A 20764-nucleotide genomic window follows, 5' to 3' on the forward strand; every position below is an offset into this window, starting at 1 on the left:
TGATCTCGGCTTCTTTGGCAAGCATTTCTAAGCATATCACTGGATTTTTCAGGTTTCTCGGAAGCAAGAGAAGTTTATGAGGAAGTACTTCTTATCTAAGTTTACTTCGTATTCCTTTTTTTTTGCTATATCGCAATTTTCATTATCTCTGTTATGTGTTGGTATTATTTGTTGATTTGTGTTATTTTTTTTGCGCATTTGTGTTTTGTTTTTTGTTTGTGATTTCTTTGATTTTGGGTGAAAAGAACTTGATTTCCTTTTGGTAGCATTTTGCCATGGAATGTTATTGTCCTTTTCTCGTCTTTTCAATTAATGTCAGTTTCTTTGCCCACAATTTATAACCGTATAACTTCATTTTTTTCAGGTTATTCGGGAGCAGGTGAAGTGTATGAAGAAGTACTTTTTTGGTATGTTTCATTCGAATTCTCCCATATCACATCGTTCGTTATGTCTGTTTTGTTTGGGTATTATTTTTTGACTTTATGTATGCGTTATAGAATTTATTTAGAATATTTTGATTTCATTCTTTGGTTGTGGGTTTTATGTGTGGCTTTTTATTTGTAATTTATTTTATTGTTTGTGAGAAGTATTTGATTTCCTTTGAACTGTGTTTTTCCATGGGATGTTATTTTGATTTTCTCGTCTTTTCATCTGATCTGAGTGTCTTGTCCCACCATTAATATACATATAAGTGGATTTTTCACGATTCTCGGGAGCAGGAGAAGTGTGTGAGGAAAGTCTTCTTAGATAAGTTTTCTTCGTATTCCCTGTTCTTTCATATATCGCATTGTTCAATATATCTGTTATGTTTGGGTATGATTTGTTGACTTGATCTATGCATTATTGAATTCAGTTCGAATATGTTCTTTATGTTTTGGTTTGTGCGCTTTACGTTTCATTTTTTATTTCTCACTTCTTTCTTTGTGGGTGAGAATAGTGTAATTTCCATTTCTGGTCTTTTCATGTGATCTCGGCTTCTTTGGCAAGCATTTCTAAGCATATCACTGGATTTTTCAGGTTTCTCGGAAGCAAGAGAAGTTTATGAGGAAGTACTTCTTATCTAAGTTTACTTCGTATTCCCTTTTGTCTGCTATATCGCAATTTTCATTATCTCTGTTATGTGTTGGTATTATTTGTTGATTTGTGTTATTTTTTGTGCGCATTTGTGTGTTGTTTTTTGTTTGTGATTTCTTTGATTTTGGGTGAGAAGAACTTGAGAGGAATACCTTGTCGCTTCAGCCTGGAGAGCCTCATCGGTGCCTGAAATCCAAGTCAAAGTCGACTTGAACCACTCCAATGGGACAGTCACTGCTGCTCGATCGTCCCCAGCGAGAAGCCCTAAAGGTCTATCCATCCCCAAACTACCCTCCTCCGTTAAAAGGGAAGGGCCACTCAATTTGGCCTGGCCTAATCCACCTCTATCTTCAACAGCCAGCCCAGTTACCCCCTGGTCCTTTTGCAACTCAACTGAGCCTTCCCTCACCAGCCCACTTGCCCTCTCTGAATCCCCTGTATCCTCCAAACAGGCCCTCCTACCAACTGGACTCCTCCTGCTACTGCCTCCAAAATCTTCCCCATCTGCAACTACTTTTTGAACATAACAGTCCAATCCTTCACCAAAACGGTTACTCTTCCCTCCAGAGTTTGACACGTCTCCCCTACCAGCCTGCAACAGGACGAGGTCTTTCTCCACACCTATACGTGAACCACCACCGCCACCTCTAACCTTCGACTCTAGCGACCCATTGCTGCAACTTCTCGGAACAACCATGGAAAATTTCGGGGGGACTTCCCACCACAACTGGAAGGGGTAGCACGTAAACCCAACCACTAGCTGCAAAGAAGCGGGTAGACTTCTCCCATTCAACCTCACTAGGATCCTAGCCCACTGTAATTGAACCAAATTCACCGATCCTTCATCCACTGCTACAAAGCCTCCACCACAACAGTCCCCAATTTTAATAAAGACTTCACGGCTCCACAAATGCAAAGGAAGACCCAACACTCTCACCCACGCCTCCTTGTAAGACCCCTCCTTTACCAAACACCCAGTCGCGTGTTGCCATCTTTCCAAACTGAGAAGTCTCTCCCTAAACCTCCTAGGTCCTCTAACCAACACCCTTCTGCCTCTAAACAATCCTCAAACTCAAACAGAATTAAAGACCCACCAAAAACATACACCTGCAAGCCAAATCTTAGTTACCATGTACGCCTAGCCCACATTTCCAATGCCTGAACCTCTGATTGCGAAACGGGTCCCTCTCCAAACTTCCCAACCAGGCACCTCCTAAGCTTCTCTTCTCTGCCTTGCACAACTCCTTCTCCAATCTGAAGCCAAATAGTCTCCTCCGCCAAACATTCATTCTTTCTTACTACACTCGCATAAGACATATTCCCACTCCAATCTTCCCACTTTCAGCCTACTGCCCCCAAACTCAACAGAAGGATCCACCTTTTCCTCGGAAAAAGGAACAACCCCGAGCGATCATAGTTTTTCAGCCAAAATGAACCAACCCCCATGGTTTCCTTCTCCTTCCGGGAAAACCAGAGAGAAGCTCTTTGATTCAGCTGTGACCACTTTGCAGAATAAGAACCTTCCAACCCCATTCTCCCGACATTCCAGCCTGAAACACCTTCCTCTCTCCTTCCACCCTTTACTCCACCTCAACAACCCATCATCTCTGCAACAAGCTTTCGCTCCTGCCAAAAGGCAGCGTAGACTGAGCTCCCCGAATCTGACCCACCTGGAGTAACCTCTTTCGTGCTCCACAATGACCCCTCTCAGTCTCCCTCCAAGCTCCTCAACCGAGATGTCAAAGGACTTGGACTCCACTGCAAACCAACACCTCTTTCCTTCTTCTCCCCTTGTTGACATGTCCATGATTCAGTCTTACAAACAGACAATGGTTTGTCACTTTTATAGATGATTGTACTCGGGTATATTTCAACAATACTGCTACTAACACTTCCTCCTCACCAAAATGTTTCTCCTATTCTTCTCTATCAATGTTGTCAATTGACTTAAAGAACTCAACCTCAACATCTAGCCTCCCAATTTGAAGGTCCTCAAACACATAGCCTAAAAGAACCAAATTACCCCTGCACTCCACCTCACCCTTAACCCACGAAATAAAATTACTTCTCTGATGAGCAATTAGCCATGTAGTGGATGAATATCATGCTTTTGTCTCCTTAATTTTTGCTTATATTTTTCCATTAAAGACAATATAATACTGGTGAGTTAATTCATCTTATTTGACTAGTTTATATTGTACATTCTTCTATACCTATTGATTGTAATTCTAGTTGAAAGTACCATTCCAGCCTTCTTCCTACCTCCTTTTTAATAGGCTCAAGATCCAATCCTCCATATTGGTATAACTAGTAATATATTCAATGTATTTAGATAATACAATAAGATAGTGGTTCTTTATGGAGAGTGTTTTAGTACTACCTCAATTAAATTAAAGGTAAAGAAACGACTCTTATTTGAAGGTATGGTCCCTTCAAAGTTCTTGTGAATTATGTGTACTTTCATTTTAGAGAGATCAGCGGGTCTAGCAGTGAGTAAGCACTAGGTGAAGAATTCAGGAGGTTCAGGGAGTCAACAAATTGTTGATAACTTGGGTTTACAAATTTTCATTTTACTTATGTATTGGGAAGTAGTTGTTGTATTTTCAGATGAGAGGGCTGGAGAAGGAAAATTATTCATCCTTCAACACCATATGTCATATTTGTATGTACTTATGTATGTCTCCATGTATGTTTGTATCAATGTAGGTACATATTTATGTATGTCAGTAGGAAAGTGATATCACCTTTTTCCCAAACAAATTTATGTGCTGTTGTTGTATATGATATCAGATCATATACAACATTCTCTGCATCATCTGAACTTTTTTCTAGTGCATGACACTTACTGAGGTGGTGCACATAGTGTTCTTCTCCAATGTCCTTGTTTGTTTCATTGAACAAGGGTACAGGGACATCTCTAATGTGTATTTCCTTCCTTCCGCCAATAAACAAATATCCCTTTTGTCAATCTCGATATTATCATTTTACATACACCTATTTGTAGTTTAGGTTTTTATTCAATACTTTGCTCTATATCTGTGTTGTTTACCAAGAAATCAGTAGTGCTCTCATATAGGCATTTCTCCTCATATATATGTTGATGTTGACAAGGAGACAAATAACTCCCCCTTTTTCAGCTATAACTGAAGGATTTTATACTGAAATTTTAGAACATGTATAAAATTTTGCAGTTGAATGAGTTAAAAACTTCATATTCAACCTTATTTGATGGTAGATATCTTTGTTGCTTGGTTCTGTCATCTGTGGATAATAGAAATGATGTGCCATGTTTTATTGTCAACCCTTTATAATAAATCCTTTTGGAATATGTTACAGATTGAAGTGATATTGAAATTTGAAGAAATGTGTTTGGAATCTGCCAAGGAATTTTCTGCATGATTTGCCCAGGTATGTTTATGATGGGATGATGTAATGATTGACATAATTGTATTAAATTGATGCTTATTAGTGATATTTTTTGCTTCTGAGTGTTTTTTCTTTAGTATGCTATATCTAAGTACCATTCAAGATCAGTTTTTAAAAGAGTCTGCATATCCAAAAATTTGGTATGTTAAGGATCAGGCACCTAAACACAAACCCTTGGCCAATGCCCATACCCAAACCCACATAACATAATATGTACTACATTGCTGAACCAAATAGGTACCAAAAACCAAATATGTCCAGAAGATATATGGTGGTATAACTGACATGCATTTCTTCATTCTGAAAACCTATATTGTCTGTCAAGTGGAGAATTGGTCGTTCAATCTTTAAAACCATCAATATTGTCTACTGTATCACAATTTATCTACTAAATGCATTCATTATTGTTGGGTTAGCTCTTTTTGTCCTACAATATGCAATTGGTTACTTGGTTGGATTTACCTCTTTGCGACACATGATTTGCTCTTATCTGCTGCTTAAGGGTGTCTCATAATCCCTTATATTGTCCTTATTATTCGACTACATTCTCATGTCAATATGGGACACCTGTTTCCTATTGTAGACCCTTAGAAACTCACATGGCATGCCATTGCACTGTAATTCCTTATAGAATAATTTCAATGGATCAATGAATCAAATTACGATCAGGATAATGTAGATCAATCAACTCAGCATTAAGTAATATATAATCCATGAATGCTACTTGAAAATGACCTCTTCTGCTTGGAAGTGAATTTGCTCCCATTGGACCATCATGCTTAGGCCAAAGTGTGTTTTTTGTTCCATATCAGTGTCTCTATGAGATAAAATTGCTACTTTTATTAAGCATGTTGTATCAATTCTTTACTTGGATAACACTTGTTTAAATTGTATGATGTTACCATGCTTTTTTTCATGTTCTCTCCTAAAAGAATAAAAGCAAGATTATTTATTTATTACTGGAGTGTTCCTTGATGACTCATGTACTTTTTATTTTCTTGTTAAATCAAATTGTTTTCCAGTGCTTGGTGTATAAAATTTGTCAAGGAGTCAATGACATTGTTCTAATGAGCAATAGAGCAACACTGAATAATGCACCCTTCTTTTTTGTGCTTTAAAGTCATCAACGTTAGTGATTAACTTTTCTTGTCATATGTGATCTCCTTTCTCAAAGCAATGTGATTGAATGTTGCTTGTTTTTATTTTACTGATTCACCATCATTATTTTGCTTTACAGATTTTGCATCTTCTGTATGACAAAGACATCTTGCAAGAAGATGCTCTTCTCAAATGGGCATCTGAGGAGGGTGCAGAAGAATCAAATAGAGTTTTTGTTAAGCAGTCAGAAAAATTCATCCAAGCATTTTTCTCTTTATTCATGATATGTTCATTATAATCAGTCATGTATGTCATCTTTTCTAATTACAAGTCAAGTAAATCTGTTATGATGAGTTGTGCATGCTATTTTGTAGGCATCTTAGCACCTTTTCAAGTATATAATAAAAGAGACACCATGTTTACAGGTGCACACACCCCCCCAGAAGATCCATCTTCATGTTGCAAGCAAGGTCATATTTGCAAACTAAGTGGTATGTATCCATATATATTCAACATGGCAGATAGATACTTCCATGTAGGATATTCATGTGATCTTGAAAGCACAGTTGTATTTATGCATCTTCTTTCATATAGTTGTATGGCAGGTTGGGGAAAAACATTTTGTCCATCTCTGAATTTTGATGGAGCTTACTATCAACCCTGGAGGAAAAAATGAGTTGTTTTATTGATCACAAGTTTTTGTGATAGGATTTTTCCTAATCTATGGAAGGCTTGTCAAATGTTTTTGAACTCGGCTTCCATGTTCTCTTCTATGTTAGAATTTTAATTTCACTAAAATTTGGCTAGTAAGTGTTGAAACGTAATTAAAATTGTAAAATGCATGCTCCAAACTTGTACTAATTTCTGATCATAAGGTCCTTGAAACAATTAGGGGATTGATGGTCCAGCATCCATTGCCGGACATTGCTACTACAAAGACTCTTGAAGGCATGCCAAGTATATAGGTACATATGGGGAGATAGGTGGCTAATCATGGTAAGTAGCATTTGGGATATGTTTAATATTTTGTCTTGATTGTGATTATTTAGCAGCCTTCTTATAAGATGTAATAATGTAATAAATCTTTCAATCCCTGACCCATGATGACCTCAATGCCAAAGGAGTTCATTCTCAACAAGTGTTGAGATGCTCCTAGATTACTGCTGAGATACTTAACAAAACACGCAATCTAAAGAGAGCCTTTTATCTTCACTATGCCATCGCCAGTTCATGAATTGAACCCTGAAGTAAAAAAAAAAAAATTTAAAAGGGAGAATTATGTAAAAAGACTCCATTTAAATAAATAAATAAATAAATAAAATCATTTGCTGCCCCAATTTTTAAGCATTTTGGCCCATAAGCCCAAAATTCTTAACTCAAATCCCCAAATCAGAAACTTAGATTTATTTTATAAACACATATAGCTTGCCAAATGTTTCTTTTGTTATTATTTTTAATCATTTTTACTTTACAAACTCTTTCATATTACTAAATGCATGCCTTTTGTTTGTCTTTTTATTTATTTCTTTTCTTTTATCGTTTCTATTTTACCACTTATTAATCTTTCTAAAATCAAATTTTTTTCTAATATTTTTTCACTTTACAAACTCATGCATCCCCCCTTTTTTCTTCTTAAATTATCAATTTTTTAGATCAATTATATGACCATATTTTTTTTCATTAAAAATAATTGATAACATTAAAAAAATTTAACAATGAATCATAACATTGTAGAAAGTCACATAATTTTTTTTCTATGTTAAAATATATATATATATATATATATATATCAAATTATAAGGAATACATATAAAATAAAGGGATATTAATTGCTTCATAAATTTTGTACATAAAAAAAAAAAATATGTATTTTATGACAATATTTCACTAAAAATTATAAAAGATAAAAATTAATATTCTAATAAACTTATAAATTGTAGAGTTTTGTTAAAAATAGATAATAATATTTTATTTTAAATAATTATAAAACCATTCATTTTTTAAATGTGTAATTAACCAACTTTTTTATTAAATGTATAAATTAAGTTTTCAATTACTATTGTGATATTTTAGGCTGGTTTGGTTTGAATTCTCTTAATAATTGGTATAATTTTTTAGTTTAAAATTATTTTAAAAATCTATTAGAATCATTAACAACTAAAACTTTTAAATCTCACATGATTTAAAGTTTGTTTATCTGGTTAAAATATATATATATATATATATATATGTATTATCTCATGTAGAGGAGAAATTGTTATAATCATTTTGGACTAGTTTTGATTTGAGAAATTTTGATATTAATTAGTCCAATTTTTGAGTTACAAATTATTTTAAAAAAATTACTTGATTCATTAGCAAATTCAACGTTCTTGTTTGATTAGAGTTTTTTTGCCTAATGTGAAAATTGAGAATCCATTGAATAAGTCATAATTTTTTGCTCAACAAGCATATGAGTCGGTATAGGCTTAAATAAAGGATAATAAATGCATAAGTAAAAAGTAGTGCATACTTATTTACATTTATACTCAATTTCCAACTAGTTTTCCTTAGCTTTCTCAAATTTTCACATTTGGCAAACAAACTTTAAATAAAACAAAGTTTAATGCATATGTTTATTTCATGAATCTATTAATTTTCAAAATAATTTGAAATGCAAAAATTAAATCAATTAATATTATAATTTTCTTATGTCAGAATTAGTCTAGAGAAATTTGCATGGTTCTGAATAGTTTTGTTGCAAGAAATTCTAGTATTAATTGGCTTAATTTATGCATTCCAAATTATTTTTTAAAATTATTAGATTTGTTAAATAATGCAATTTACTAAGTTCCATTTTATTCGAAGTTTGTTTGCATAGTGAGAAAATTAAAAAAAAAATCAATTGAAAATTGATTATGAATAAACACATGTAAGTGTGTACTACTCTTCCATGTATTAGTTATTTAAACATTTACTATTTCGTATAAGAGCTTGATTTTATAAAAATATGTTTTCAATCATTAAACTTGTAAATAAAATAAAAGCTAGTAATCATTTTTAAATAAAATTTTAAAAATAATTTTTTTTAATAAAATCGGAAATGATACCTTTTTTTATTTATAGAATTTTAATAAAAGTTGTTAAATTATATCTTGTTGATAAAATTGGATTTGAATTATATTTTATAAAAATTATTTTTCTAAATAAAAACTATGAAAGCCTTTCTTTTGTAAATAAAATGAAATTGAGATATTTTCATCATAAAAATTATTTTTTTTAAATAAAAATTGCAAACATTATTTTCTTGTGAATAAAAATTGGAACATTTTCCTCAAATAGAATTGCATCAAACCATTATTTTTCTAACAAAAGTAAATAAAAAATATTTTTTTGTAAATGAAATGCTTTGAAATGTTTTTTGCAAATAAGAAATAAATCAAATGGTTTTTTTTTAAAAATAAATTAGAACTTTATTTATAAATAAAATAAATTGGAATCAACTTTTTATTTTAATGAACTCTTTAATTCTTTTAAGGATATGTTGGACCTTTTTTTTTTGTAGAAATAATCAAACCATTTTTCTAATTAGCTTAATGAATCAATTTGTGTCATAATCTTATTCATTATCTTGTATATTTTGTAATATCCCTTTATCACGGCCCTATTCTTTTACATTATGTCTAATTCATTTGGTAAATATCCATTAATAATTAGTTAGACACTAAATAAGGAGTGACTTTTAAGGTTTTTTTTTCTTATTTTCATTTTCCTTTTAAAAAAATAAAATAAATAGCAGCTCTAACTTTTCAATAATCAATTTTTTTATAAATAAAAATGAATTTCGTCATCGAGTAAGAACTTGTATAAAAAATAGGAGTTCACAACTGGTTAGGGGGTTGCACTAAATGATTAATATTTGTGTTTAATGTGAATGAGTTGCTAAATAGTAAGTGGAGGTATTGAAGTTAAAGGTGTAATGACATCAGATTGCAAAACAAACATAGGGCTTATTGGAAGCAGCTCTATGAAGAATAAAAAACTGTTACAATTGTGAAAGAAGGGTGATTATAAGACAATGAAAGTCAATTGTCAATCTATAGTCTACTTCACTCACGAGGGCTACCCAAATGGTTATGGTTTCTTTGAATGAGTGAATGCAAGACATAATAAGAGAGAAAGAGATGATGCAAATGGTTTATGCAAATGATTGTGCTTTATATATATATTTTTGAGAATTTGTTTTGAAAACAAATTGTTTTTTACAAGGCTGTTATTGTATGCGAAACTAGTTCATATATATTTTGGTAAAAACCTAGTCAATTTTTGTTTTTTATTCTAAAGAAGAAAAACCTATTTTAAAAATAGTTTCTCAACGAGGTTTTGATAATTATTTTTAAAATTATTTTAGAAAAATACATATTTTACTAAAACATGACGTGAAATATCAATATGAAAGAGGTATTTTGGAAAAAGACAATTTCAATTTAAGTATTAAATTTAAAAATTGTGTTTTAATGACAAAACTTTAAATTTGAAAATTTATATTAAAATTTTTTTTTTGAAAAAGCAACTTTATTATAACATAAATAAACTCTTAAAAAAATTAATATAAATTTTAAAATTTAAAGTTGTTTATTGAAAGACAATTTCAAATTTTAGTATTTAAAATGAAGTTTTTTTTTTTTAAAAAAAAAACAATTTCCTATTTGATTTTTTTTTTTCCAATTATCATAAATTGTAAAATATTTTTTAAATTATTATATTTTAAAATTACCTTTTGTTTTTTTCGGGGTGATGGGCGGGGTGGGGTGTGGGGCTGTGAAATCCGGATGGGGAATGGAGAAGTTTCCAATGGTCTAGTTGAACACTATAAAACTCAATGAATAAATAAGCGGCGACAAAAGCGGATAGAGTTGGGTGTTGGAATTGGGTGGACAAACTTGGATATGGTGTCGTCAAGTCTTCTTCCCTTCAATGGTGCCCTCTTTCAATCCATACCACACCCTCCAACCGTCTTCTTCCAGTAAATCTTCATACCCATTTCTTTAATTTTATCCTTCCTTCAATTCTCACTTTCTTAGTTGTGTTTGATATTAGGAAAAGATAGATTCAGAATTTGATTCTTTTGGTTTTTGCAGCACTTTCTGTTATTAATATTGAATAGTAGTTTATTATTCTCAAAATAGAAAGCTATTTTTCTAGGGTTCCAGTTTCCAGTGAACTATGGTAGCTATTTTGGTTGTCTTAACCTCATGTTGTGAAATTGTTAAATTATTTGTATATATTGCATATCAGCCTTGCAATATCAAATATATATGATTAAAGAAATAGAAAAGATGTGAATTGATGACAAAACGAATGAAAAATGGAACCCCAGTCGTCCTTCTCCTTGAGTTTTGTCTGAACTTGAGAAACTTTTGGTGTGTGGAAGTGAGTCTGGGGAAAAATTACTTCTGTTCGAATAGTTTTGTTATTATTTTGAAGGGAGAAATGTTAAAGTGAGTATAGTGAAGTGGCTGCCTTAAAACTTGGTGGCATCAGCTTCTGGGACTGAAATTAGCCTTAAGTTGGTTCAAGTTATGAGACTGGAAATACTATAGGAATATTTTAAATGTTTATTGGAAGGTATTGAAGTTGTTTCAAACCATATTCGTAATATTGACATCAAACAGCTAGCCTGTGTATCACTTAACTAAATTGGGTACCTTAAGAGTTCTTTAGCAAAAGAAAAATTGATTGATATTCAAAGTTTGGATCATAAATGCTATTTAGATATGTTTTCTTTTTCCTTTTTCTTTTTTAGACCACCCATTGTTCTTTTTATGTTTATTTGTTATATACTATTATAATTTGTATGGAATTGTGTTTTTTTATGTGTCAATATATATGCACTTCACAGCTGCAGTTAGCCTTTTCAACACATTTTTCTTTTTGGTAGCACCCAACATGTAGAAAAAGGGTTATAAAGAAAAAATTGAAACATAATAAAATTAATTCTTTTCTTCCAGGTTTTAAAATGTGCAGAAGAAAGAAAGCTAAGCATTAGGAACAATTCTTTGATGGATGAAAGCATATGTGTGGTTCAACTTTGTTGGGAAGCAACATCGCTGCTCTCCCTGGTCTTGGGTTAAATGCCACGACGATTTTGGAAAGAGTTCTAAAATCATAGTGATGTTGAATGTCATAAAAGGTCCGGCCTTCCTTGATGGATATCAATGAGTTTTTAGATGAGAGGATTAAAACCTGACCCAAGAATTGGTTTTAGAGCCAAAGACCTTGGATTTGAATCATGGAACATCATGGTCAAGGAGGGATTGTTCGGGAGCAAAAATGTTGCTCCACCCATGCTTTTGGATTGGTGCCATTATGGCTCTAAAAATAGGTTCAGGTTGGGTGTGAAGTCGAATGTCATTAAATGCTTGGCCTCCCTCACTAGACACCACTTGGTTTTCAAATGAGATAGTTTTTTTTTTATAGGATCAAATGAGATAGTTAAAGTCCAATGCAAAGAACTTATATTGGTTTTGTGTTTACCCAATTCAATTAGCAAATGTGGGATGTAATTTTCTTCTAATATCTTGTGACATGTGCAATTTGAGGGAACCACCTACACCCTTGTTGATATAACTAAGAAGTCCCAAGGGAAAGAAGATGAAAAACACTAGTTACTGCTTGTAAGATAAATGATAAATCTGATCTGCATTGCAGTTTGAGGGAATCACTCACACCCTTGAATAAGTAAAACACCAAGGGAAAGAAGATAGATATGCTTCCTCTTCCCTCAGCCCCCCAACTAACAATTAAGTACAAAGTTATCAATTCACCAAAAAAACATGTCTCAAACTGGACTAAGTATCACATAGGCAAACCCAAGTGAGCTCCTGAGCTTTGTTAATTATTTCATATCTAACAATTTTCTTTCCTTTTCAGGAGGGGATTGAGAAGAGGCCAAGATGCAAGCCTTGTTATACCTAGAACTGCCCATAGCACGAGGGGTCAAGCATTTCAAATCTTGGCCAATCCTAATGTATGAATCAACCCAAGGCTTCCACATGTATAATGCCAATATATTTGGTTTGAGTATGGTCAAAGATGTTTTAGGTATGTGATTGATGATTTATAAATGAGTGCCTTGCAGTAGTAAGAATCTGATTGTCTAGATGTATTTAGACCATTAGTTGCTCTAGTTTTGGTTGAATGATTGATGCTACATTACTGAAGCATTTAATAAACATTGATAAAGAAAAATTATATTTTTTGGTCTGATAAAAAAAAAATTACATTTTTCGGACTTTGAACTGCAATTTTCCTAAATGATTCACTGTTCACTGTAGTAGTAACAAATTGACATGGTTTTTTTCTTATGGTTGTATGGATTCTGCTGTTCCTCCTCCTATTGACCATTGGAATCATAGTTTTCTTAATGGGTATGCTTTTTTCTGGAAAATATAAATCCTCAAAATGGAAAAAGAATAATGCTTTTGAAGTTAAGATGAAGCTTTTCCTTTAGACTCCAAGAGGAACGGTACAGTAAGAGAAATCTGTCATATGTTGGGATGAAGGCTTTGTAGAGTCAAATTTAATTATATGATCATATGCTTCTATCCAAATATTAGATTTGGTTAGTTTATATTTATGCTCCTTAGCATCTCTTCTGACTATGAAATGATATGTGAGAAATCATATATTTGTATCATAATTCCCTCCTCTGTCCTCTGAAGAACTTAAACTTTGTGTTTCCTTTACCCTAATTATCACAAGTATGCCAAAAAGTTCCAAGAAAACAGACCTCATGGCCATATAAACATACAAAGACGAAAATCACATGAGAGAACATCCTACTTCTGTCCAACAACATAAACAATTATCTTCAGAAAACCTATCTCTTTTCATAATCCTCTTCCATAACCCTACCCCTTATAGATCCCTAACTTCCTTGGAGGACCAATATTTACTTTATTTCCCATACTTCTGGGGGTTCCTTCAGACTGTCCTGTCCAAAAAATACCTCTAAAGCCAATTATCTGCCGAGGTAGTACTTAAAAATCTCCTCCTGAACTACCCGATATGTAGTTTTTTTAGCATTTACTTTTGTCTATGCCATTGAGCAATGGATAGGTTATGATCCAATTTGAAACTGTGATTTGTCCTGGTCTGGTAAAATCCTAAAGGACTTACAAGAACACCTGATGTTTTCATGTCATACATGGGTGTAGGTCCTTTTATATATATATACATCAAGGGATAGGTTATTCTTTCCTTGATTGTCTTGTTTTTGTTCACATCAATCTTTTGAGGATGATACTATATTCATTTTTGTATATATGCACTGATATATGATCTATAGAATTTATTTTTGTTTCCAACTCTGAATGTATTATGGTCTACCTTCAACTGCTACTCATAGTTAAGATCAGTGGAAGCAGTGTGGCTGTGAGAGATTCTTATGGTGTGGCACAGTGATGATGGTGGTTATGGCTGTAGAAATAGGAATGTCATGCCTCTTTCTCTTAACTGCTTAGTGATGTGGATTTGACAGTGATGTCTCCTCAGTATTTTGAAAACCCCAATTATGAGGTTTCCTTCTGGATTTTATACTTGCTCGATAAAAAATATTCTAAACAAGATACTTTTCTTAAAAAGGAATTCTAAATCTCTTTTACTTCAAAGCCCTCAAGTTCCTCATCCAAACACATTAATTGGTCTGTGGTCAATATAAAGAAAATCAATTCTTGTTATTTCATAATTGTTTCTATTTACAGATTTGCAAATATTTTCCCATTATATAGGTATCTGCTGGAAAAGGAAATTCTGATAAGGAAGTAGTAATGGTAGATCCTTTGGAGGCGAAGCGTTTAGCTGCCAAACAGATGCAAGAATTTAAAGCAAAAGAGAAACTCAAGGTGAAGGAACTTCCATTTCCATCAATAAACTTGATGCTCTATGTGGTGGGTGCAATGGATGGATTCAAGCCTACTTTATCAAGATAATGAATCTTAATGACTTGTTTGGCATCCTCCCAATAGCAAAATCTATAGGTTGTGAACCCATTGTTGCTGAACAAAACATGGAGTGAAATTTTCTGACCAAGTCATGGTAAAGGTTTGGAACTCCCATAGCATTTGAAATTGTACCTTTGATTAAATCGATTTTCATATTTTAATAATTCCATGAGAAGGAAACACAATTCCTTATAAACGAGGGTGATTTTTCTATAAGTCCGGTTCCTCCCTTTGTGGCTTCAAACAAACACAAAGAGGGATTGAACCCACCAATTACTCGAAGTCTTAGTTGTAGGGTACATATTATGCTTAGAAACTTAGAAAACATGAACAATCAATGTGAGTAGCTTAATGGATAACCTAATCCAAAACAACTGTTCAATGTAGCTGATGATGGCATAATGCATGTAAAGTTATACCATAGCCCAAGGCTTATTGTTACGCTGGGATACAGTATCTAAGCTGTGATTTGCTTGATAGTTGGTTTTACTTGTTTTGGTGTCATACAAAATTTATTCATATTGGGTAAAGCCAGATGCATATGAGAAATAATGCTAGAAAAAAGTGTTGTGGCTACAGAGAAGACGTAGAATTGAGGCGATTAATGGCGCATGGGCAATGCTTGGTCTAACAGCTGGATTAGTCATTGAAGGTCACACTGGAAATGGCATTCTTGCTCAGGTAAGTTGTTTTGGTGTTTAAATTCTGATAATGGTTAAGTTGTTGAAGGTCACACTGGATTGAAAACCTATTGAGTTATACGGTTAAATTGTTGGCATTTAACAGCTGGCTGGATACTGGGGCGCCATTGTCAGGTTTTTTGTGCGATAGGCATTATGGATGAAAGGCTTGAGTTGCTGGATCACTCTTTCAAATTGACTTTGTGATTTGTAAGATACTTCATATTCATTGTTGCTTCTCTCATTCACCTAATGTTGCTTGTACCATTTTTACTATCTCACCCCTTCCTATTAGCCCGTTAACGTTTTATGACATTCTTTTTGATAAGGAATTCAGTGGTTCTTACTTATTATTAGTGCTTTTTCACTTTCTGATGATATGGTTATTCAATTGAATTTAATAATTATTTTTATATACTATTTCAAATTCATTTTACTTATTTTAACTTTTTTATATAAATATTAAATAATTTAAAAATATATAAGTTTTGAATTAATTTTAATTTAACTTTGATTTTTTTTTTTCATATTTTTTATAGTAAAATCAAACATAAGAAAATTATTTTGTATTGTTTTTTTTTAATCCTTTCCTTGGATACTTGAACCAAACATTTTGTGGTTGATGACATCCTCGGTTTCAGTTTTCAATTTGTCTTCTGTATAGGGGGATCATGTAACGGTACACTAATAAATAAATAAATAAATAAAAAGGAAGGTTTTTTTAAGGAATTTTTTACTTTTGAATTTCAAAATCCATGTTTGGTAGGAAAAATAATTTTTTACGCACCAACCATCGTTCTCTTCTACGATCCAACTAATTCAATATTTTTTTCTTGTTTTTAATCTTGACGAGACATGTCAAGAGGACTTATCATACTTCTTAAACTTTGTTTAAGCTTAACACGTGGTGATATACCACATTATTTTTTCATTTCTTCCTTTTCTTTCAAAGAAAAAAAATTAATTAGTGGGTTGTATGAGAGAATGGTTGAAGGATAATTTTAGACTTAATCATTATTACTATTAGAGTGCATGCTTTAAGAGTTATCTCTTCCAAAACATAGATTTTGAAAGTCAAAAGTAAAAGTTCCTAAAAAGTCTATTATTTTTCAATGGTGTATTATATGATTTTTCCTAAGCAAAAAGTTAAAACTACAATCATTGATTATAATTTTTATATGAAAATTTAAAAGTTTAAAATATATAAATAATAAAATAATGTGAAAATGATATTTTTTATTTAATATAAGATTTATGAAATAAATAAATATTTTATTTAGTATGAATATATAAAATCTTATATCACAAACTTCTAAATTTGTTCATTATGTTTATTTTTATATTATTTTTTTGTGTTCATAAATAATTAATAAATATGAAAAGATAAAATAGTGAAAAAAAAATTATAAAGATTTCAAGAGAAAATATGTAATTAGAATATATATATTTTAAAAAAGGTCAAAAGTGGTGTCACATTACATATAAAATGGAGAAAAAAAAAAAGGGAAAATGAAAAAAACAATGTGGTATTTCAGCACATGAAGCTTAAACCAAGTTTAAAGAGCATGATGAGTCCTCTTGACTTGTCTTGCCAAGATTAAAAAAAGAAAAGAAATTGAATTAGTTGGGTTGAGAGAGTGGTGGTTGGAGGGAAATTTTGGTCTTTTAATTATTCTTACTATTAGAGTGCATGATTTAAAAATTATTTTCCTACAAAACATGGATTTGGAAAGTCAAAAATAAAAGTTCCTAAAAAAATCTATTATTTTCGGAAAGTGTATTGTTACATGACTTTCCCTTTGCGTATGATTCTAAGTTTACTGTAATTCTAACTTTTTGTTTGGTTAAAATATTTAATTTTTTATTTATATAAAATAAAAACTTAGTTGTGGTTCTATCCTTATGTTTGGTACTTTTTTTATATGCTTCACATCTTATTTAATGATGAAACAATGTAAAACATATGGGAGTTTTTACATAATAACTCCAATTGACACAACCCTTGGAAATGAAGGTACTACTCTTTCACGAAGAAAGTAATAATAATGTGTGTGGAAAGTAACACAAAGGTGGGAAAAATGTAATGCACGTTTAATTTATGGTAAAGTATATTGGTAAGTATCACTTTTTTATAAAGAAAGTAACACTTGTGTAATGAAAATAACACTAATATATGTTGAAAATACGATCAAAATGGAAAAAATGTATTGCACTTTTAGTTTAGGATAAGATATGTTGGCAAGTACCACTTTTTTAACATTGATATATGCTGAAAGTACCACTAGAATAAAAAAATGTATTGCACTTTTAGTTTAGTATAAGGTTATGCTATAATGAAATAATATACATGAGAGTTTTCACGGAATAACACTAATAAACATAACCCTTAGAAAAGAGAGTATCGCTACTTTATAAAAAAAAGTACCACTTGAAGATGTGTTATTTTTTCTTGATGAACTTGAAAGGTGTGCAACTTCAATATACAAAAATTTTAATTCTTAATAATATTAAGAAAAATTAATATAAAATATTAGATACAATTTTCATGAAAAATATATTTATTTTTTATTTTATATATATATAAAATTCAAAATTTTAACTACACAATTAATTTTTTTTAATTTATATAAATAAAATATTAAACATTTTAATCAAATAAAAAGTTAAAATCTAATTAGAGTCACAAGTAAAAAGTTAATACTGTGTTCATTGAATCATAAGCAAAAAGTTAAAATCATGATAATTAATTCCGATTTTCACATTAAAATTTAAAAAATTTAAAAATTTTAAATAATAAAATAATATAAAAAAGATATTTTTATTTAATATAAGATTTATTAAATAAATCAATATTTTTATTTAGGATGAATATATAAACTCTTATATCATAAACTTTTAAATTTATTCATTATGGATTTATTTTATATTAATTTTTAATAATTATTTATTATAAAGTGTCTATAAATAATTAATAAATATGAAAAGATAAAAGAGTGAGAAAAAAATGAAAGTATAATGATTTCATGAGAAAATGTGTAATTAGCATAAATTTTTTTAATAAAAAAATGGTCAAGAGTGGTGTCAAATTCCAAGTAATATGGAGAAAGAGGGGAAAAATAAAAAAATAAAAAATAATATGCCATATCCCACGTGTCAAGCTTAATAAAAGTTTACAAAGAATGAAAAGCCCTCTTGACTTTTGTTAAGATTAAAAAAAATAAAAATAAAAATTAATTAGTTAGGTTGCATGAGAGAATGGTTGAATGACAATTACTATAGTGCATGCTTTAAGAATTATTTTTCTCACAAAACATAGATTTTGAAAGTGAAAAGTAAAATTCATAAAAAAAAAAAAAAAATCTATTTTATTTTAACAATGTACTACTATATGATTTTCCTTAAATTAATTTAATCATTTAATTTAAGTTATTAAGTAAATTAGTGTGTGTGCCTCGTAGCCATTAGACTTACTTTTCAGCAAGTAGTGAATAGAGGGTCTTTGATAAATTAATTTAATAATATAATTTAAGTTATTAAGTATATTAGTGTGTGTACCTCGTAGCCATTAGACTTACTTTCCAACAAGTAGGGAATAGAGGGTCTTTGATAAATTAATTTAATAGTATAATTTAAGTTATTAAGTATATTATTACGTGCGTGGAGCAAGGACAAGTAAGGAATAAAGGGCCTTTGATAAATTAATTTAATTGTTTAATTTAAGTTTACTTATAATTTCTAATATTAAGGAAAATGATATATTAAATATATTTAGTAAAGTAATATAATATTACAAAAAACTAGAAATGAAGTTAATTGCCATAAAATAAAATCTAATCAAATTCCAATCTATATATATATATATATATATATATATATATTTGGTAAAGTAATTTAATATTATAAAGAATTAAAAATGAAGTTAATTACAATGAAACAAAATAGGATCGAATTTCAAGTGTGTGTAATTTCTAAGAATAAAGGAAATTCTATATTATATATATTTGGTAACATAATTTAATATTACAAAAAATTAGAAATGAAGTTAATTACAATAAAACAAAATAAGATCAAATTTCAATGTCTATATATAGACACACGCTTGTGTATTAAGGGATTATTTTTTTTTAGTTTTATTGGACTTTTTGTTTATTGAAAAGAAAAATGTTTGTTTATATCATAGGAAATCCTGTGTGATATTTCTTTTTATCATCGTTTTACATGTGAAGCCCAAAAGCTTGGCATGAAAGTGACTCAACAAGCAACATGCTAATCCAAAACTTGTGTGAAGCAGTAATTAAATTAACAAAAAAAAATCTTAACTAGAAATTTATTTTTTCATACAAAAATGGGTAAATCAAACTTATGATAATTCCCTCAAATTAGCAGTAAAATAAACCACCAATATCTAAATTAACTAGTCTCATTAGTAAAAAAAAATAAAGGAACTTCTTGAGTCCTTCCTACCCATGTTACTCCTTCCCAATATCAGGTGTACCTACAAACATTTAATAAAATGAGTGTATTTGAATGCCCAATAAAAGGTAGAGATTAAGTGCATTTACTTTTCAAAAATGAAATGAGGAATATTTATAACATAAGTATAATCATATAAAACAAACTTGTATTACATATGCTATTTTGATAAAAGTATTAAAACAAAATTTTCAATAAATACATATTAAAAAATTTATAGTTATTAATAGAATACTTACCATAGTGAGCCCACTACAAAATTGGCTAGCCTCAAATGTTCCTTAAATGTTGGTTACCAGAACCCTATCAATCTAATGATATACTATAGGTTAGTAATTACCCTACTCAATGAGTTTTCACATCATCATTAGCCTTATCAAGGATAACAAAACTCAACATTTTTTTTTTCTCTTTTTGATTAGGACTAGATAACCATAATGTATATGTAAGACAAAATATAGTCAAATAAAAAATAATTCTCAATTTCAATACTTCAAACTTATCTAAACATTTTTGTTTAGAATTTACAAAAAAAATACTTAAATAATAATAATAATAACCATTATTTTCCGAATTATGAAATTTATTCATGTTTATTAAAATTTGAGAAAATTGTTAAAAATTAATAAAAAAATGGTAAAAGTGCATGCCAAAGGAAAAATGGCAGTAAGCGATTTATTAAAATCAAGATTTTATTGCCTAAAAGTGTTTACTAAAACTTCGACACTCCCCTCAAGTTGGCCCATAGATATCAATCATGCCCAAATTGTTGACAAGAAGTTTGAAGTTAGGGTTGAATAGTCTTTGGTGAGGATATCAATTATTTGTTACGTTGTTAGAACAAATGACATACAAATAGCTCCATTGTCGATCTTCTCTTTTATGAAGTGTTTATCAATTTCAACATGCTTTGTGCAAACATGTTGCATTGGGTTCTGTGTAATGTTGATGGCGGTCTTATTGTCATAGTACAACTTCATTGGCATGTTAACTAGCATCTTCAACTCTTCTAATACCCTCTTCAACCAT

The 20764-nt window shown here is 30.6% G+C and overlaps 1 protein-coding gene and 1 long non-coding RNA gene across 3 annotated transcripts; both read left to right on the forward strand.

Moving 5' to 3' along the window:
- Positions 1-585: 585 nt before the first annotated feature.
- On the forward strand, positions 586-6810 carry LOC132254647 (uncharacterized). Its single transcript, XR_009466951.1, has 3 exons — positions 586-4482; positions 5738-5904; positions 6024-6810. It is a non-coding gene; the product is annotated as an uncharacterized LOC132254647 (long non-coding RNA).
- Positions 6811-10368: 3558 nt separating this feature from the next.
- LOC100246766 (uncharacterized) lies at positions 10369-15615 on the forward strand. Of its 2 annotated transcripts, XM_002263135.4 has the most exons (5): positions 10369-10603; positions 12511-12607; positions 14370-14483; positions 15162-15263; positions 15369-15615. In XM_002263135.4, the coding sequence occupies exons 1-5, from the start codon at positions 10527-10529 to the stop codon at positions 15411-15413; spliced, it is 435 nt and encodes a 144-aa protein (XP_002263171.1). In that variant the 5' UTR covers positions 10369-10526; the 3' UTR covers positions 15414-15615. The 2 variants fall into 2 exon arrangements, with proteins under 2 accessions (XP_002263171.1, XP_059596673.1); XM_059740690.1 differs by lacking the exon at positions 15369-15615 and having other exon boundaries at positions 10428-10603; positions 15148-15254.
- Positions 15616-20764: the final 5149 nt, after the last annotated feature.

Source organism: Vitis vinifera, chromosome 11, assembly GCF_030704535.1.
Source record: "Vitis vinifera cultivar Pinot Noir 40024 chromosome 11, ASM3070453v1".
In the NCBI taxonomy this organism is placed as follows: domain Eukaryota; kingdom Viridiplantae; phylum Streptophyta; class Magnoliopsida; order Vitales; family Vitaceae; genus Vitis; species Vitis vinifera.